The 21,621-nt window shown below is 40.7% G+C and overlaps 1 protein-coding gene across 1 annotated transcript in view; it reads left to right on the top strand.

Annotated features, from left to right (window-relative positions):
- stk17a (serine/threonine kinase 17a) overlaps positions 1 to 20,711 on the top strand; it is a 41,651-nt gene extending 20,940 nt beyond the window's left edge. Inside the window, exons 3-7 of the mRNA XM_023294018.3 lie at positions 13,059 to 13,206; positions 14,292 to 14,418; positions 14,517 to 14,565; positions 16,552 to 16,731; positions 16,949 to 20,711. Coding sequence (XP_023149786.1) covers positions 13,059 to 13,206; positions 14,292 to 14,418; positions 14,517 to 14,565; positions 16,552 to 16,731; positions 16,949 to 17,327 — 883 coding nt within the window. The 3' untranslated portion in view covers positions 17,328 to 20,711. The remainder of the gene's footprint in view (positions 1 to 13,058; positions 13,207 to 14,291; positions 14,419 to 14,516; positions 14,566 to 16,551; positions 16,732 to 16,948) is intronic.
- Positions 20,712 to 21,621: the final 910 nt, after the last annotated feature.

Genomic DNA, 21,621 nt, shown 5'->3' with positions numbered 1-21,621 from the left:
TCGAGCCTTAAGTTGCTGCTTCTAGAGGAAGCCCATTGTGATGTTAAACACACTTGACTGTGGACACTAAGGGTGCTTTCACACCAACGTCTTTTAGTCCGCTTAAAGCGGACTGGAGTCCGCAACACCTGCAAGTACGGTTCGTTTGGGCTGATGTGAAAGCATACCAGATTTTTTTGGTTCGGACTAACGAACCGCACCGAGACCACTTTCGGGAGGTGGTCTCAGTCCACTTCTATGTGAACTCCAGTTCGGTTCGCTCCTGGTGAGAACACAAACCTGTCTCCATTCGGACCGGCTTGATGGCGCAGCAGACTTTTTGGTCTACAGGAGCTTCCGTAGCAACCTGCACAGGGAATTTTGGGAGGCGCAAAAAAACTCGCGCTAGCTAAACCACATTCTCCACACGAGTTTGATCGAGAGCCTGCGTTTACGATGAACAGGGGACAAACTTGTTCTAAAGAGGAGGTACAGTGCCTCATAGAAACACGAGTTGGTTCAGCTTTTGGAGCATCGCCCGCTTTCTCCGATAACGTCTTGCAATGCGTCTTCTCCGTGCCAAAAACGACTGTATAATGTTCTCGTACCGAATGCGAGCTTCATGCTGAAACAACAGCAGTATTTGTGCTTGCTGCATAAAGCAATAACACGAATATATGGCAACAAGAACGAACAGGAGAGCATAGTTCATTGTTTACGAATAAACCGCGGTCCATGAAATAAACACAGCCTGTTGTTTTCTTCCGGGATTTTTCCCTCTTCACATGCTGCGCCAATCAGCGTACACCTACATCATCGTAAACGCCTTGTTTTGTAAACAGCGCCGCCAAACGACTGGGGGGAGATATAACATTAATTGGAGTAGGTTCAACTGCGAAAACACTGGTGTGAATGCGAACCGAACCAGTTGAAAATAGCAACATTGTAACAACTTTTGGGTCCAAACGAACCACTCTAGCGGACTAACAGGCGTGAAAGCACCCTAACACCTGTGATTTCAACTTGTATTTTCTTTCTGGCCATGGCAGTGACACAACTGTGCCATGCAATGTTTGCACAACTGATTTTGAGGTCTGAAGCATCTTTGAAATGGCTCCAAGTGACTTTACTGACTCATTTAAGTGAGTCATTTGTTTCTGCAGATCTGTACTCAGCTCCTTATACTTTCCTGTTGTACTGTTTGAGGCAGACTGTAATAAGTGTGTCAAAAGGGCCCTATTTAAGTTGGCACAGAGAAGTCAGCAGCTGTAGTCAGCTGTAAATACTCACAAGAAGTAAAGCTCATGCCATTAACAAATTTGAATTATTACAAGTCTATATGCTGTATGTATTTTTTTAAACCAGCAGACTTTGTCATATTTCCAGAAGACCTATACTAAATATATGAAAGAACCAAAATGCATGATTGTTGTTTGTTTGTTTGTTTTGTTTAGTTTAGTTTTTGTGACAAAGGTGCATGTGTTTCAATGATTCCATCATAGAAAATCAACAGTTGCTGGAGTCACTGGAAAGTCAAGACTGCCATGATATACATTGTCTTTACAAGTGTATGTAAATTAATGTTTATGACGGTATCTTCCCACCTGTCTTTGTAACACAACATCTTTTATTCAATATGTAACTTTGAATGATCAGCTTGTGGCAGAATAATAACATCATGTCATTAGAAACTGAACCTAAATGAAAACTAGAGCATGTGTAACAGTGTAAGTAACTACTCCAGCCTCCACTGGTGTATTTTGTTTCTGAGTATCTGCTAGATCTGATTGCTATACAAAAGAAATAAATCAAATTTATCAGCTCATTTTGACCAGTCTTAGCTGTGCCACACACGTGACTAAATTAGTGGCAGTGTGTAAATAGTGGTGGCTGGCTATGAATAAACACTGAAAGCCCACAGGGAGTAAGCATTGAGATATTCCCAGAGGAAAAGTGTGAAAGGGGACAGGCGACAGGCTGGAGGCCATACTTTAATGCTCCAGCAAACACTAGCTATTCCAACAATGTGCCTCACATGTTTTCTTATGTATACACACACAGTTTGTGTTATAGAATATGTGTGTCCTGTGTCCCAGGCTTAAGGCTAAGGGGTGAAGGGGGCTGATGGAATGGCCGCAGTTTGGTCTGTCAATGCAGCAGTACCAATGAATATAGACCCACTGGAGCCCAGCTCAGTTTGACCCAGTATGTGGGTTTCACACACAAACACACACGTGACACCGTATAGTGTTGACTACAGTAGCTGCACCAGTTGTCGATGATCTCATCTCACTGGTCATGCCTGGCCCATGTTTGACCTGGTTCCCATAGTGTGTTGCTGTGTGTCAGTTCACAGCACGATCGGCTGATCAAGTTCTCTCCGTCTTTCACCCTGTATCCAAATGCCATATTGGATTTAGCCTGCATCCGTCACCACAGTAATACCAAAAACCCCTCCACATGCGTACACACACACACACACACACACACACACACACACACACACACACACACACACACACACACACACACACACACACACACACACACACACAAACAGTGGAGAGAGAACTGCTAGACTGGATGGTATTGACACATTCTAGATCAGCTGTCATCTGTCATTCATGACCTCTACAGAGACAACCATTGACAGTGCTGATGATTGGAGGCTACCAGTGTTTTCACCTCACAGACAGAGGGAGAGCATGGCCATTCCCCGAATTTACTGTAATATTATTATAACCACATCAAGTCATCACAGGGAAAATTAAAAAGATTGTATTCAATATTAAAAAAGTAACTTTGTGCAAAAAATTTAATGTAAAATGCATCTTCAAAGTGTGTTTCCTATTTCAGTGACAGAAGTATTACACAAATATTGACCAAACTGTCAAAATGAATACTGTTTGAGGAGGTTATCACTCACATTGTGATTTCATCTCCAACCCAGATTCTTCCTCATCTGACCCACAGAAAACTTACCCAGGAATTAGTGTGATTCTTAGACCCTGTGAGCATTTCCAACCCCATCTTCATTCCAAATCTGGACCAGATATAGCACCTAACCTTTGTTCTAAACCTGCACTGTTTAAAGCCTATGGATTAACTTATCATGCACAATGCAAGAACACAAAAATACCGAAAAGCACATTCATTAACATGCAATTTAAAATAAATCTTCTTGGTTTTTCATTTGAAGCCAGATCCAGTTTTAGGGGGAAAGATTTGTCCCTTCTACTCATATCACATCTTTCCTTGTGTCTTTAGTGGGAGGGTGGAAGACATGAGGAAAAACTGAACAGGAGCAAAATTTAATAAATATGGGAATTGAGATTTTCACATTATTGACCTTGTAGACTAGCTGGATTTATGTGTTGAGTGAAATGAAGGAAGAGTTAATCCTCTACATCTTTTGTCTTGTGTCTTTTTACATTCTGAAGAAGTGTGACTGGATTAAAAGATTAAATCTAGTGATTTAGTATTGCTTATCCATAACGTTGATCACTAAGAAAAAAAATGGGCAAAACTGATGCAGCAGAGGCCAAGATATATTATTGTTTATGCTCTTGAATTGATGAAATTATTATCCCAGTTTGTGAACAGGCTTTCTGTTATAAATATGGAGTCTCAAAGTCTTATCTCATCAACTGACAGCACATTAATCTGTAAATACAGTACACTGATAATCAGTTAAGGTTTTCAGTCACTTTAAGACAGAAATCCTAAACATTCACTAAATCTATCTGCTCAACTGCTACGATGTACTGCTGTTCTTTGTCATTTATAATGGTAAATCGAAAAGTATTTGGAAGTGCTGGCGAGACCAAGCAACATTTGAGGACATTAATTTGGCTTTGGAAAATGGTAATAGACGTTTGTCGTGGATTTCAAACATTTTCTACACACAACAATTTTCTGTATTGATCTAGAAAATAACTACCAGGTTAATAACCATGTGTCAGGCATGACTTTTAGATATTTCTCCTTTTTGACCTCGGCACATGTCACTGCTGCATACCCTCCTCATTAGGATCAATTGAAAAAAAGCTGTTGCCGATCACAAAAAAAAAAAAGGTAAATGAACGCTCAGCCTAAATTTATTGACGGGATCTTTGATTGTCCCAGAATCAAAGCAGAATTGACTTAAGATGCAGATGATCAAATCAGTTTTGTGCACACTTAGTGGATTGTTTGATGGATTGAGCAGATTAATCCAAACCTGAAAGTCCCACAGAAACCTGAAACTGTCTGTGGAAACAGGAGTGACGTCAGAAATATGGGTTTGCCTGGATGTAAAATGCCAACATAATCCCTCTAGTAAGACAGATGTAGCAAACAAAATTCATGGTAGCTATGTTAAAATGACTGACAAGGAAAATCAGTAGAGTGCCTGTTTAATGATAGTTATACTCTAAAGTTAAAATGAAATGTTTTATCATCACAATCTGCCTCTTGATTTTAGTCTGTCCTGTCACGGAAGGACCTTGAAGAGTGCAGAGATGCTCCCAGTGTCACACAGTTTGTAGGATTATGTGCTGTCAGCAGTGCATGCCTTACAATGCAATCTGTCCCGTTAAGAAGATCCCATAACTGCCCCCTTAAAGACTCCAGTCATCCCAGTCCTCCCCCACCTCAGTCCATAATCCCAATCCCAGCCATTGTTCATATGAGGGATAATCCCAGAATTAACTGCTGTCCTGAATAAGCATACTGTTCCACACACACACACACACACACACACACACACACACACACACACACACACACACACACATACACCAAAACATGCTGACAGAAAAGACACTACAGTTTGATGGGTGTTGCAAATCCATATTAATTCTTTTAAAATTTAAAAAAGGTAATTAAGCCATATTCATAAGTGATGTTAGGAATATGGGTTTGCCTGAATGTAAAATGCCAAAATAATCCCTCTATTCAGACACGTGGAGCTAACAGCATAAAGTTCATTTGTCTCACAGTAAAAATGTTGTTATTTGTGGTTGACCCTAATTGATTCGACTCATTACAAGTTTTTTCCTATTTTTAAGTCTCTAAATAAACTTTTCCTGCAATTTGCGTCAGATTTTAGTTCATTAATAGCTACACTCTTGTAGCCTGGACATTTAAACTACCAACTAAAATCTGACTATGCATTAAACTAGTAATCCATTATCTGCTCTGTTAAGTGCATTAATGAATCGTTGCTAATTTGTTGCTATCATGTTGATCCACTGCTGATAACCACCAGAGGACAGAAATCTTCTTTTCACTACTCAGTCCATCTAACTGCACACCCCCGTTTTATTTTTCATGTGTGCTTCTTTATATGGGAGGGAAATAGAGCAGAATGAGTGCATTCTTTCAGGAGAGATGTTGACAACACTGCCTTGCCTTTTCTTTCACCCCCATCTTTTATTTGGCCATCAGCTGACAGATATTTCGGGCAGTGGGGCAAACGGTGATGGAGGATTGAAGGATAGATGGAGGGAGGAGGGGGGAAATATTCTATGAATGAAGGTCATAGAAAACTGTTTATGCCATAATGAAGAAGCAAAGAAAGGAAGAAAGAAAGAGTGGGAGAGATAAACAGGAGAGAGACATAGAGGACAGTAGTTTAAATGTGATGGAGAGAATGGTAGGTAAAGTGGAAGGCACCAAGAGAGAATGAATGAGCGATAGAAAGCTCCATGGCCTCACTGCTGGCTGAGCTCCAGCTCTGAGTTCATTATGTCAGTTGAGCCGCACGAGTGCACGTGACGGGCCAAAGCATGGCCACTCGCCCAGACAGAGAGTCACAGTGAGAGAGAAAAAAAACTGCAAATGAATGACTTGACAGTACAGATTAGTCCAATAATGTGTTTGTAACTAAAATTTCTGGTACTGAAGCTATCTGTTGACTCCTGGGGTCCGTTTCACAAAGCAGGTGTAGTGAAAACTGAGTCTGTTAACCCTGAAATGAGGGAAACTGAGTTTTCCATTTCAAAAAGGGAGGTAACTCAAACCAGAGAAAGATGGGTTACTCTGGCCTGTTTCACAGAGAGGGGTAACTGAAGCTCTCGGTCAGTTACCATAGTAACAGACTCTATGAATCTAACCTGTTCAGGACCAGGTTTTTCTCAGTAAACCTCGAGTTTCTCTCTGTCTCCGCCCTCTTTCAGTCACACGCTATTTGATTTCCTCATTCATTCATTCAGTCAGCTGGTGAGTTTTGGTGAAGCCTAGTTCTGCCGTCTGTAAATGTCATGTCCTTTTATTAACGATCCAGTGGATGAAGGAGCAGCATTACGGCGCAGAGAATTAAATATTCGTCAGGAGATTGTTATCAGACCGCGCATAGATGTTCTCACATTTCTGGACAACTATCTTTTTGAGTGGTATCGTTTCACGTCACAGTCCATAATCTACATACAACCTAATCTGTCCTTACATTTACAACATTACCAACCACAGTCATGCTCTCACATCCCAGCAGATATTGTGTGTTGCGCTGCAGTTCTTTGCAAATGGAAGTTTTTTTATATAATGTCAGAGATGCAGAACACTTCAGTAAGACAACTGTATGTAGGACGGTCAGAAAAGTGTGTCTGGCCCTGAAACAGCTTTTACTCATTTTTGTGGTTTTCCCTGGACATAAACCTGTCAGAGCCATCAAGGAGGAGCTCCACAAGATTGCAAGTGAATGATGTAGAGATCTGTTAAATTAATTTTGAAATCATATTCTGTTAATGACATTGTGCTGCAACCTCAGACTGGGATTAGTAATTTTCATTTCTTTTAGGATTTCCCAGTGTGATTAGAGGTGGCGGAGCTGGGCCACCACCTGTTTTACAGGCATCTGCTTTCTTTCTGTTGGCTGAGTAGAAGTCTGTGTTAGTTTAAATCAGTCAAACAGCCACTTAATATTTAGGCTACTTTACAATGTAAAACATGATCAGAATGAGGTACCTCCATGAGATTATGCCGAGGTCTGACCTGTTTGAACAATGTTTTTATGTTTTATCTTAAGCTGCTGCCACATGCGATTCTCCCCTGCAGGATTGCACCTAAATGAAATAACTTAATAGGCTACTATTCAAACAGTTTTCCTGTAATATTATTGTGATTGCAAAGGACTACATTTAAACTAACGCATTGACCCAGGCAGCAGTGTTCTCCCACGCCGTCTCCCTCTCTTTTGCAGCTGCACTTCTTTCTAAAAATGTGTTCAAACTCACCATATTAGTGCATTAAGATTTCCAATTCAAGTGGGGTGAAAAACACAGCCCTCCTCTTCCCTGTTGCTATGGTGACCTGTAGAATTGTGGCTCCATTGATCCTGGCCGTTTATAGTTGTGGTGCACGCGCTTAACTCCAGGTGAAACTACTCTGAGTTGATTAAACCAACTTAAATCAACTGTTCTGGAGCTGGAAACTCAGAGTTTCCTATCTCAGAGTAGATCAACTCAGAGTTCAGGATTACACTCAGAATTTGTTGAACTTGCTTCGTGAAAGGGATCCCTGGTCAGCTCAAGCTCACTCACAGAGTATCACTGGTGTTCTATATTTGTATGTCTGTCAACAACTCCCATGATGATACCAAAACCAATAATGTTGCTGCCCTGTGTGACACACTTCCTCCAAAAGACAGAAGAGCTTTTCATAAGTTTCCATTAAACTTTTGTCAAAGAAGGAAATGGTGCATTTCTTTACTTTAATACACAGAGATGAGTTTGAGTGTTTTTTATTAGATTTCATCAAGTACCCCAAATAGTCACTTAACCACAAAAAGGCTTGATATGTAACTCACATGGTGCATATTCATAAATACATTAGTGTTTTTAACAAGGACCTCCACTCCAATATCAAAGCACTGGGCAGACCCAGAGGCTTTGGGCAAAATGGGTTTCAAGGACCATGTGTGGGGTCGGCTTAATGGGATCCCACAGCTCGCTTTTGCCCTGGGATCCCACAGAGGGTTAATTTGGCTCTAAATTGAATGAATTGCTGATGTCAGGTTTCAGGCATGTGGACAAATGCGGGTTCATTAACAAACTCTGCGATGTTATTTTCCCGCTCTAAATGGAGCCATTAGGCTGTGGGAAAGTCCAGTTTGTTGGACATGAATACTGTACGAGTGCAGGCTGGAGGGCCGCTCTGAGGCATTCTGTTGACCTTTACCTGACTTTAGTTTTCTCTTCTCTCTCTGTCACGCACATTTTTCTCTGTGGAGATGCTCCTCCACTGATGTGGTTCACTTGGAGTCCCATTACTCCACTCATTATTGTAACTCTTGGTTAGACATCCTCATAAAGGAATCTTCTGTATTTTCATGTCTTGCAGTTGAAGCGTCCTTCAGATGACGAGAGCAGGCCCTCCCTGTTCAGTCCATTGTTTTACTAAGTGTTTGTGTTTAGGGTATGACTGAAGTAGGTCAGACATGAACCCTATTATTTAGGTCAGCTGCTGCATGTAGCGGGTGGCTGATCAAAGCTGAATTGATCCATTCCCACAGGATTGCTCTGACACTGATTTTATTAATTACATTAGCAACTCACCAATCAAACTTTGGCTGCCCTCTGGCCTGTGTGAACCTGACCTCCCACTGGGCTTCAAAGCCACTGTCAGTTTCAGGGGCAGTACACAGGCAGCTGGCCAATCAACCAAGCTATTGTTCTGTATTTTTATTTTTTTTTTGTTAGTGTTTTGTTTGTTTTTTTTAGTAGTGTGGATGACCCATTTAGTCAGGCTTCTCGGCCACTCATTCAGATTGTTTTTGTTTTTGAAGTTTGAAGGTTTGTTTGTTGTTTAGTTTATATGTGTTTGGGTAGAATGGCATCTTGTTACTGAGGAAGCTCATCAAGCATTACAGGTCAGCCCTATCTGTCCATTATTAGAGATTATGTGCCAGTACCACCACTACAGAAAGATGCATTTTGAATTTAATTATAATACCAGACCACATTTTTTTGATCTCAATAATTGTGAGGTTATTGTACCATGCAGACCATTGTTTATCACATATACCTTGTTTGGTTACATTTAGGTTTAAGGCAAGTTCATGATGTACCTAAATGTTGAAAAACTTTTACCAAAGATTTTACAAAGTCAATAATCTTTCTCTAGCCTGTACCTAGTGTTTGACTCTAACCCTCACCTTCAAATTTTGTAGGACAGCAACTAAAAAAGTGCTGTCATTACTTCATAATGAGCGCTCTTTGAGTGCAATAGATTGCAATCCAGGGGACATTTCTATAACAGTATAACAGTAAGTTATGTACATTTCTATAACATGTCAAATCACAGACATCACTTGCATTATGCACGTGTTTGTACACATGTAAATAGACTGTAAGACATAAAACTAAATACAAAATCACAACAAAATAGAAACTAGAAACCATACAGTGATGTTATAACACTCACCACAATGCCTGTTAACATGCTGACATTCAAACCTTCAAAATCTTCGAATTCGACCAACATATTGATCTCAACTTCACACCTGTAAAGTGTTGTGTATGTATCTTGCATGTTTGTGATACTGTCATGTTCACAGAATCTTTCCACAGACAGAATGTGAAATAGACAGACATATAAACACCTGCCAAAGCACTCAACATCACCTTTGGGTGGCTCCTGTTACAATAGAAGTCTTCAGGACCACATTTGGTCATAAGGAGTTGGTAACTATTATTCTGGAAGGTATAGGTTTTCAAGCCAAAGTTAAATTATATAAATGTTAATGATAATAGAGCACCATCAGTCACAAATATCTCTCTGGAGTCACAACAGTATAAGCTTTGTCAGTCAATATAATACTGTATAATATTTGCAAAAGAGCAATCCTAAACAGGCCGCAATGCTGTATAAAGTCTGTAAAAACTCAGCTCAGTCCCTTCACTGTGCAGCGTTTCTCTGAGCTCACCTAAAATCTGAGTTGAAGGCTTGAACACGTGTATCCCAACTGGTTTGGTCCAAAAGGCAGTTTATACTGTGTGAGGTGAAAACTTGAAACCTGCATTACTCAAACATTTAGATGGACATCCAGTGTTGTTTTTCCAAATGAACCTTTGAGATGGAAAATCTTTGCGTTTTTATAGATTCTGGATTTTTCAGTGAGGGTTAAGGCAGCTGGCTAAGTCCAGTAGACATTTTGTGAAGATGGAGCAATGGAGGAAATGTAACACAAGACAGTCGTCCCTGACGAGGTTATGACACCCTGCTGAAATAAGCTGAGTTTGTTTTGTTATCCAGCACTTACAGAAGTGTTTTGGATGTATCTCTCTTTCATCTCCTTACATACAGCTGTGTAAAAACTTGTGTAAAAAGTTTTAATTAAGAGCCCAAATGACTCAGGCTCAGCCAATCAGAGTGGGTAGATTAGGTGTTTACTATATAACTGTTGTTTTTGGTGTCCGACTGAATTAGTATGTGTCTGATCCTCTGAGAAATGATCCTTCATTCCAACTGTTAATGCACGTGCACAAAGCAGCCATCTTAGTGCGTGTTGTAATTGTGACACAGATTAGTCAGGCACCTCACACACACATTCCTGTAGCTGACCTAATTATTAATCATAATTCTCCTCTCCTCTAACTCACAATTTTTTTGTTTTGTTTTGTTTTTCTGGCACTCACTTTATTCATACACTGATGTTTTATTAAAATGATTACTAGGTCTATGCGCACTACAAACAAAATCATTTTCTGAGGAATTTCAAAGCAATTTCAGGAAATTGTTTCATAAAACAAGTGTAAATGATTCTTATCTAAGTTACAAGCCTCAGATCTGACTGTGGCCTTTCTGAGTTTAGTTTCTGTAGGTACCTCTGCAACCCCAGTGTCCTCCATGTTTTCTGATTTGTGACTTGTTCTAGTTTCAGTTTTAACAGTTGACATAACTAACTGATAACATCAAGGTGACCTGAAGTTAGCTTTATTTTACAAAGTTTGCTCACTTCATTCTATGGGTCTACACACCTCTCCATCCATGATCCCTGGGGTCTGTTTCAGTATTAATCTACAGTGTATAAAATAATTCAATAAAAACTACTGACTGAGAAGGTGTGTCCAAACTTTTTCTGACCAAAAGCTCTTTAGCTGCCCTATCTGCTTCCCATCACTATGATATTAACCAGTGCAGTTTCAGTGGTGTTTGGGATGCAAAGAGGATTTAGAAGGTTCAAACAGATCATTGCATGTAAGATACATCTGGAACTAGAGCAACCTTCTCTAAATCTTTAGAGATAGCAGGCAGATCAGAAATAGCATGATAATTACTGAAACAAATCGTAAGGATCTGAGGCAGTATTTAGTAAGTAGATGCAGCAGAGGCAGGTCGATGCCAGTTGTAAGTATAGTTGTAAGCATTAACTATAAATGTCATAAGAACGTTAGTGCAAGGCAGAAAAGCCTTAGAGACTCAGAGACTAGGTATGGAGTCAAATGGCACTCTTCCACCAGCACGTACTCGACTCTACTCGGTTTGTGAGGTTTTCCATTAGGGCTAGTACCTGGTACCGGCTACTATTTTAGTACCTACTGGGCCGGGGCTCCAAGTGAGCTGAATCAAGCCGATAATGTGACGTCTACAGAGTGCAGGCCACTGATTGGACAGGAAGTGACGACACATGAGACCTGTACCGTGGGCGAATGATGAGGTCCAGACTTTTCTGTCTTTGGTGTCGGACCAAAGAATACAGAGAGAGCTGGATGGTGCAACTCTCAATGAGAAAGTTTATCAGGAGGTCTCTGAGCAGATGGCCATCCATGGATACAGCAGGACAATGAAGCAGTGTTGGGAGAAGCTGAAAAAGCTCAGAAGTGACCATCAAGAACCGCAACGGCCGGAGTGGGTCAAACCAGAGGTGTTGGAAGTGGTTTAGCCAAATGGACGCCATTTACGAGCACTGACTGACGAGCAACAGGAGGGAGAGTGGCCTCAACTCCACCGCTGCATTATTGGAGACCATGTTCTAGGATGGTGAGTGTTTTGTGACTCCACCCACAATGAGGTGGTACTCAGTTGAAATGGAAAACGACCTAAACCGAGTAGAGTCGAGCCGAGTAGGTGCTAGTGGAAAAGCGCCTTCAGTGACAAGTCGAGGGATTACATTTTTTATGACACTTTTTCATGACTTTTTCTTCAGTAGACTTTGACTTGATCTTCTATGCGTTTCCGGGATCAGGACCTGTGTGTAGCTCAGGTTATTGCCAGACTGCACTGCTGTGTCTTGTGAGGACCTGTTTGACTTTAACAAGTTCAGTTCTAACCTCCCAACTGTTTTTGCTAGTGTTTTTTATTCTTTCCAGTCACGTTAAAGGCCTTCTCACCTTGAAAAACCAAAGGCAGTCACTCACCCTCCTCCTCCTCCTCCTCTTCCTCTCCGTCTCCACCTTCCTCAGAGATAAAGCCTAATTCACCAGCACCCTGAGGGGACGATTTACCTATTTCTGACTGCCCTCTCTATCCACTTCTTGAGTTTATCCATCAGAGTTTATCTCACATCAGAGGAAATTAAAGGTAGCTGAAGGAGGGCAGTGGTTTAGTATTTTTGATTAGTTTAGAAAGTTTGTTTTCTGATCAAAATCCTGTTTTCACACTTGGAGGTGGAAAGAAAGTGATCAGTCAACAGCACAAATGGCCTCATTCAAGTGGAGCTCATAATTAGTTTGCTATATTTGGAGGTGCCTTGCTATTTCTGCCACCATCTCCAGCAAGTCAGAACACACACATTCACACACTGGGGTTAGAGAGCACTTTATTTCTACTGAGTCTTGTGGGATTCACCATAAAAAGCCTGACACAGGACAAGTTTCATGCTCATTTTGGTGAGATTGTGGATGAAACAGGGAGTGCAGACTGTAGTTTGGGCTTCCTGTGGCTACTCCAGTTTCCTCCCACAGTCCAAACACAAACTCTGAATTACAGATGCATGTGTTTGTCTCTGAGAGTGTGAGACTGTTGTCCCGGCTGCTGCGGTCCTGACTTTGTGCAGATTAAGCAGAAAAAATAATAGATCTCTGATGCTTTTTGAATGGAAGAAAAGGGGCAGTTGAACATGTTTTCACCTGATGTGTGTTGTGTGTATTTGCTTGTAGCGCGGCTGGAGGAGAGATCTTCAATCAGTGTGTGTCGGACCGGGAGGAGGAGGCCTTCAGCGAGGAGGACGTGAAGAGGCTCATGAGGCAGATCCTAGAGGGAGTGACCTTCCTCCACCAGAACAACGTGGTCCACCTCGACCTGAAGGTCAGTGGACACACGAATACATCATTCTCTGATGCTGCATGTATTTAGCATTTGTGGTATAATCCATTCATTTCCACTCCTATTTCATAATGAGCTCCAAAGATAAAACTTACTTTGGGAAAACATCACTATGACTTAAAAATTCTAGATGGTTTTAACATAGGTTTTGTCCGACGTGGTAAAAGCAGGAAAAGCCAGTGGTCATCCGTTTTTATTGAGAGTGGTAAGGCAACACATGATTCACTTGCCTTTATCTGAATCATTTCCTCACCTGATTGGACAATGCACTCTGCTAAATCCAATAATTAACTTGACGTAACAGAAACAGCAACTTTCAAGATAAAACAGTGAAGAAAGACCACACAGGTGACAAATAGTGCATTATAAAATGAATTTATTTTATTGGGAATTGGTTAAACAAAATAACAATAATTGAGAAATGCTGAATTATTGGACCTCCAGTTTAAGAATACGTGTTTATGGCATTGGACTAAAGCATTTTTAATTGAGGTTATCTGTTCTTATAAAAATCAAAAATAAAGGGCACATTATTTGAAGTATTAGCCATAGTTTTCAGCATTTTTTCTAGACAAAGCAGTTGTTCAATGCCAGAAGACACTGGTTGGATGACAAATCTTGTATAAATCCATTTTCAAATTTTTCACGTCCCCTGCTGAGACAGAAAAGGTAGACGGTTATTTTAGTCTGGTATTGTTGACAGATGTAACTGCACTGTCCTAAGTTCTAAAAATAAGAAATAAAAATATAAAAACATTGGCATGAGGACATGAATACAGACTATAAACCTACAGTTCAGTCTGCCAGTATTTCAACAGTTATGCATTTTTGTTCTTCATGCTCTGATCTTCAACAGTGTGTACCAAGTCACAGCTTCACATCCATATAGCGAGAACTGTGTGGGAGATGCAGTCCTTTTGGAGACTGTATATCCCACAGGGGGAGAGGTTCAGGGGTTCAAAGGGGATTAGACATTAGTGATGCTCTCAGGCCTTCACTTTTAGCAGACATCTCTGCTTGAGCCTCATTATCATCTTCTTCAAAACTAACATGTGGTCTCCTGTCAGCCTCAGAACATCCTCCTGACCAGCAGCTGTCCCTTGGGTGACATTAAGATTGTGGACTTCGGTCTGTCCCGGATGATCAGCAGCCATCAGGAACTCAGAGAGATTATGGGAACCCCAGAGTACGTTGGTGAGTCAGTGCTCATCCTTGCTTCTACCACCTTGCAATAATTTTAGCAACAATTCGATTCTGAATGATAACCCGTGTGTTTCTTGTCACATTTTCAGCTCCTGAGATTCTGAATTATGAGCCCATAAGCACAGCGACAGATATGTGGTAAGAAAACAGCAGCCAGTAGTGATGCTCTTTTTGTAGTCTGGAGATAAACTTTATCAGGAATGTCATCAACGGGCCTCTGTTTTTATAGTAGTGTGGCTTTACTGTGTTCATGCTTTATTTGCTCACATTTCCCTACATTTGTATAGAACTGATGATGCAAGCACCAAATCCTTCATGTCCACACCCTTTAAGCTTGTTTGAGTTTCAGTTCAGTTCCACTTGTTGATCCCTTCAATAGAAAAAGCTGCTCATCCAAGTGATGATTTATTTAAGAATGCCTTAGAATCCCACTGGACCATCTTCGTCCTCTTAGAGTCAGAGTTCCCTTGAAGAGTTGGCAGTATTCCATTTTTACTTTATTTCCTGGTAAAACTGCCTCAAACAGCTACAGTCATACTTTAACCAGACATCTCACTGAATTTATGGAGAGTTCTGAAACTTGTACTCTTCAACTCTGGTCCCCCTACTGGTAGTAGACACAAACTACACTAATTTCAATCACTTTTCATCTCTTAAAGACGTTTGGAATTTAAAAAAAAATCTTTGAACATTTATTACTGCCTGCCTTCAAACTTTAACATGATTGTTTCCTGTTAGTTTGTGTGTATATGGATAAATACAGTCAGATCTGTAGTGGTCCACCATCACATATCACACTATAGAACAGAATTATGATTAAACACACACAAATGAATGGTACATTTTTTAATGACATTAGTATCGGTTTATTTTTTGGTTCTTTATCCATCCACCCGATATATCAGTTCTGTGCAGCTTACCTGGTCATGTTCATTAATTAATGACCTGACTATCCCTGCTGAATTTCTGTCATTCTCTGTGAAAAATGTATTAAAATGCATTCTATGTGGAAATTAAACATGTCTTATAAAAGGTTTAGATTTAATGTGTGTGTATGAGCGCTGCAGAAATCCAGTTTTTATACATATAGTTTTATTTCACCCTCAAAACCCCAAATCCACCAGCAAGTTTGAGCGGGATGTTCAGAGAGAATTGTTAACTTTTCAGCTTCTGATGGTCCTTGAACTACTCATCTGTAACGTAAGAAAAAAAAAAACAACAACAAAGATTCGGCACTTCTCAGTGTAACTCTAAAGCCATGAGAGAGTCAGCAGATTTTTTGACAGAACTACATGCTGTTTACACAGAGCAGGCAGAAGACAGGTATGGAAAGATATTAAAAATGGAAGTAGTAAAGTATATACACTGTCCTTCAAAAGTTTGGGGTCACCCAGACAATTTCATGTTTTCCATGAAAACTCCTACTTTTCTCCATGTGCTAACATAACTGCACAAGGGATTTCTAATCATCAATGAGCCTTTCAACACCATTAGCTAACACAATGTAGCATTAGAACACAGGAGTGATGGTTGCTGGAAATGTTCCTTTGTACCCCTATGGAGATATTCCATTAAAAATCAGCTGTTTCCAGCTACAATAGTCATTTACCACATTAACAATGTCTACACTGGATTTATCGTTCATTTAATGTTATCTTCATTGAAAAAAAGCTGCTTTTCTTTCAACAATAAAGACATTTCTAAGTGAACCCTTTCTATGATATAGAGAGTCCCCGTATTGGTTGTACTTGTGGACAGTTGGAAAAGCAATATACATGTTGCAGGTTTTTTCAGTTTTAAAAAAATAATTAAAGAAATGTAAGTATTATATTTTCTTTTTTAGAATTTATGACATTATAAGTGTGTCACACTGCTCAAAGACATTTTTGAGTTCTCTTTCTTTCTGTTCATGGTTGTGCTGTTTCAGGAGCAAAAAATGTTTAGAAATGACCTGAGACTCGAAGAGGTAGTGTTTTTTATGTTATGTTGTTATGTTATGTTGTGTTGTGTTGTGTTGTGTTGTGTTGTGTTGTGTTGTGTTGTGTTGTGTTGTGTTATGTTATGTTATGTTATGTTATGTTATGAGCCTGATCTAAGCCCATCCACTCTGTGTCCTGTGTTTAGGAGTATTGGTGTGTTGGCCTATGTGATGCTGACGGGGATCTCTCCCTTCCTGGGCGAGGACAAACAGGAGACATTTCTCAACATTTCCCAGCTCAATGTGAGCTACACCGAGGACGAGCTGCAGCAGCTGGACCAGGCCGCCCTGTCCTTCATCCAGACGCTGCTCCGGAAACAGCCACAGTCAGTCCACACCTCATCATCGTCACCTCCTCTCATCTTTTTTCTTTTTTCTTTTGTTCTTTATTGTTTGCATCTACTCATGTCAACATCTTAGTACCTGCACCACTGAACGACTGTATTGTTCAGTACCACACTAGATGTTATCAGTTAACGATAAATGGCTGACATGCTGCAGGCTGGAAGGTGTCCAACTGGTTCTGTGTGTGTTTGCATTCAGGGACCGGGCCACAGCAGAGCAGTGTCTCCAACACCCCTGGCTTCAGTCCTCAGAGCTGCAGGAAACCCAGACAGTGGAAGAGATCCTCTCAGGAGAGGACCAGGACCCATCCAGCACCAGCAGCAGCTCCACCTCCAGCCCTGAACCTCCCAGTAGCACCAGCACAGCTGAGGAGGAGGAGGAAGATGTGGAGGAAGGCCCGGTGACAGAAGAGCTGATCGTTATGGCAGCTTACACACTGGGTCAGTGCCGCCAGTCGTCCAGCTCCACCTCAGAGAAAGAAGCTCTGGCTGCTGAGCAGAAGGCCATCTCCAAACGCTTCAAGTTCGAAGAGCCCTTCAGCGCCCTGCAGGAGGTCCCTGGAGAGTTCATCTACTGACCCAACACACACACCACCAGCCTCTGACAGGGGAGGAGAAGTTAGTGTTGTCATGGTAACAAAAATAAGCCCTCTGATTATACAAACTCCCTTCATCTATACTGTAAGTGTATAATCAGATGCTGCTGTACAATTTAACTTGTTGGATTTTAAGTGCATTAATAATGACGCTACTCACAAACTTCTCCCAGAATGCATCAAAGCTAACCTCGATCCCCAGCCTCCTAAAACAGCTCCAGTAGCTGCCGTATGCTGCATCTCATTAAGGCTGCTGTTGTACTTTTTTATTTCCACCCTGAATACCTGGATAAGTGTAGACACCAGTTAGCTCCACAAGCTGCAGTTTGGACTGAGGTCATCTTTCTACAACCATTTTAGACCAGCTGTCAGTGATCAAACAGGGAGACATCATCTAAAAAAAAATCACATTTGGACACTTTGAGTTCTGTGCAGTTTCAAGATCCAACACATAAAGTCACAAATACTTCAAACAGTGCTTGACACTGAAAGGTCCTTTTGGTCTTGGAGCACCAGGTCAGTCAATAGTAAACTGCTTCTTAATACTGCTGTTAGTATTATTATTATTATTTATGCCATGCTTCTAGCTCTACTGGCAGCAGCACTCTGAACGTCTCTGGACTTCTGGGTCACATGCTTGAAAAGTGTGTTGGTCTTTCAATGCAGTGTAGTTTGGATATTTGGATTGAAACCCAGAGGAGCAGTGAACCGGACAGAACTCAGTCACAAGATCAAGGTGTCGGTCCAGTTTCAGTGGAAACCCTCAGAAATTCTCACACATGCCGAGTATCTGCTGAATAATATGGTTATTTACCAAAAATGCAATATGTAAATTAAATCTATAAACTGTTGTTTGCTAAAATGCGGTCACTTAAATATGATAAAATGTCAGATTTCCTGCTACTTGCATTGCTGTGCTATAACAGGAGGGATTGAGTCACAAGGCTGGGCTAAAAATCCTGACAAGGTTAAAAATAATAACACTAGCTTCTAGCTTTTTAGCTCCTTTACGTCTCACGGTACCAACACTTTAAAGCCACTCCCAGTTCAGGTCTGAAGTTACACAGTATTGTTGAAATAGGCAACAAAGTTCAGTTGTGAGTTGACAGCGGTCTGGCAACCAGTGGACACATTCTGACAGAAATAATAAAGCCGGTTTGGGATCTTGAATGTAACACCAGACTCACAGGTGGAAACGTTTTGTGGCTTTCAGGTGTACGTGTTTAGTTTTTCTCTCACTTGACTCAGTGACTGGACTTGAGATGATTTTCTACACATAAAGTTTAGGTCTAATAAAGGTTTTGTATATATAAAACTGTAATGAATTAAACTAATCAGACTACAGAGAGTAATTGTTGACCCCGTCAGTGGTTTTACTGACCATCCTTTTGGTTGCAGCACTGCAAGCATGAGTTACTTTCACTGGTTCCTGGTCATGTTTTCTGTGTGGAAATATCTCATCCTGGCTTCAGAGACCTGAAGTCCTTGACCTGGTTTTGACAAACACTGCTAGAAACCAGGATTTAGTGGCATTTAAACACTTGATCTGGGCTCCTGAACCTTCTAGAGTGGCTGAGATGGTGATGAATCAGAACTCAGCTGCTAACAGATCGTCAACAACGTGATCGCTGTTAGAATCATCCAGAAAGTAACATACATAACCAAGTTTCTCATTTCAACCTCATAACCCAAATACCATCAAACCCAGGATAGAACTGTCAAACCCAGGATAGAACTATCAAACCCAGGATAGAACTACAAACCCAGGGTAGGACTATCAAACCCAGGATAGGACTATCAAACCCAGGGTAGAACTACAAACCCAGGATAGGACTATCAAACCCAGGATAGGACTATCAAACCCAGGATAGGACTACAAACCCAGGATAGGACTATCAAACCCAGGATAGGACTATCAAACCCAGGATAGGACTACAAACCCAGGATAGGACTACAAACCCAAGATAGGACTATCAAACCCAGGATAGGGCTGTCAATCCCAGGGTAGGACTATCAAACCCAGGATAGAACTATCAAACCCAGGACAGAACTACAAACCCAGGATAGGACTACAAACCCAGGATAGGACTATCAAACCCAGGATAGGACAACAAACCCAGGATAGGACTACAAACCCAGGACAGGACTATCAAACCCAGGATAGGACTACAAACCCAGGATAGGACTACAAACCCAGGATAGGACTATCAAACCCAGGATAGGACTACAAACCCAGGATAGGACTACAAACCCAGGACTATCAATCCCAGGATAGAACTGTCAAACCCACGATAGAACCATCAAACCCATGATAGAACTATCAAACCCAGGATAGAACTATCAAACCCTGGATAGGACTACAAACCCAGGATAGAACTACAAACTGTAATCCTAATGTGCATGTAAACACGGTGGCTGACATGAGGGGCAGCACTGGATCCAGCTGTCCACAATCCTCCACAAACCTCAACAGAAGAATCTATCACTAGATATTCATTTTTCCTTAAAAAAAAAAAAAAAAGAACGGCTCCTTGCTCGTCAATCAGAAGTGAGAATTCTGAGCTGCTTAAGTATCAGATAGTGATGACGGTGAGCTCACAGAAGCAGCAGTCAGTCCTCCTGAGTGCCCTGACTTCTGATAGAAAACTAGCATTCTTGGAAACCAGACGAGAACCAGATGAGCGAACTGCTAACAGTTCCTCCTGCCTCTACGAGAAGACAGCGTCCAGATATCCTACTGTATCAGTCGTATAATGCTGAGAGCCTCTCTACTGTGTATGAGGCGTGTACATGCAGCTCATATTCAGCTCCAGTCACTGAATCTCTGCATGTGTCCTGATGACTGGACGGATGGTTTGCAGTTGTTTGTCGCACTTATTAAAAACAGTGAGCAAAACTTATTTTGTGATTTTTGAACCAAATGGCTGTTAACTTGTGTCACGTCCTCGTCTGTGCTGCTTTACTCTGAACAGAACCCACTTCTGAGTCAACCCTGTTTGGTTCTTTCCTTTATTTTGTATTTGGTGCCATGATTTTAGCTCTTGCTGTTTATTATTATTATTATTATTACTTCAGGCGTTTCTGTGTTTGCAGATATCTATGAGATAATATTTTGGAGTTTTTGTTTTTTATTCTGTGTACTAAGATTTGTATTGAGCAGTACTGTTTAAAGAGCCTTGTCACATTTTCCCCTTCAGTCTGAAGCAGTCACTGGCGGATCATTTCAACTTGTACATGCAAACGACGATACAAACTCAGTGGTTCCTGCTGTAGATTTTAGTCCCTGAGATGATAAGCTGTTACTATGGGAACAGATTTGTACATGAATGTCCTGTACTGTAAATAAACATTTGAAAACTGTTAAAAGTTATGGCTGTTATTTGAAAACCTCCGTAGCTCCATATGTAAGTAATACAATCACTAAGTTAGTGTAGTGTGTCCAGTTTTAGTCCCGTTGACATTTTTGCTGTTTTCAGGCCTAAAATCAACATGGCTGCCTGTAACCAAACACATGGCATTTTTAGAGAAAGATTCTTCTAAATATTATATATACAATTGAGTAAAATTGAAATTAAAAGTTACTTATAAAGATATTGTAGTAAACCTGTTGACTACGTTATATTAAATAAGTCACAAAGCCTTGGAGTCTGAATCCGTGTATGGTTCGCTCATTCGTTTTTCCATTTCAAAATAAAATGAGAAAAAACAAATAATCGTTTTGTTGTTTTTTGTTTAAAATGAAATTAGAAAAACGAGAAGTAGAGAAAGAAAAAAACGCTGCATTTTTACTAATTTTAAGGTTTAAACAAAAAAAAAGCCTTTTCTCATTTGGAAGCTGCCGGCAGGACAGGTGTCATGCCAAAGTAATTACCCCGATAGAAAGTGTATCCCCTGCCGCGGGAGCGCGCATGCATTCGGAAGGGTGGCGCTATAATTCTGTGTTTAGATATCAGCTTAGTTCATGAATAAAACAAAATGTGGATTGTTACGATCATGCTTTGACTGTCAAACATGTTTGGTAATTTAGCACATGACATTTCAACCTAAATAAATGCTTTTGCTATACATCGTGTGTTGCCAAATTAGTAATATTGATAGCGCTGCCTAATAATGTCTTTTCCTTCTCCTTTCTGTAATGAAGTGTAAGCGATCACCCTGCTGACTAAACGTAGGCTCAATACTCTTTGGATGGATACTAGATTCAAACGCGCTGTAATTCAATCTTTAGATCAATCTGTCCAACCTCTGATACAGTAAAATCAACACCACTGTGAGC

Source organism: Amphiprion ocellaris, chromosome 22 (genome assembly GCF_022539595.1).
Source record: "Amphiprion ocellaris isolate individual 3 ecotype Okinawa chromosome 22, ASM2253959v1, whole genome shotgun sequence".
NCBI classification, from domain to species: domain Eukaryota; kingdom Metazoa; phylum Chordata; class Actinopteri; family Pomacentridae; genus Amphiprion; species Amphiprion ocellaris.
This window is presented reverse-complemented; position numbering and strand designations above follow the sequence as displayed.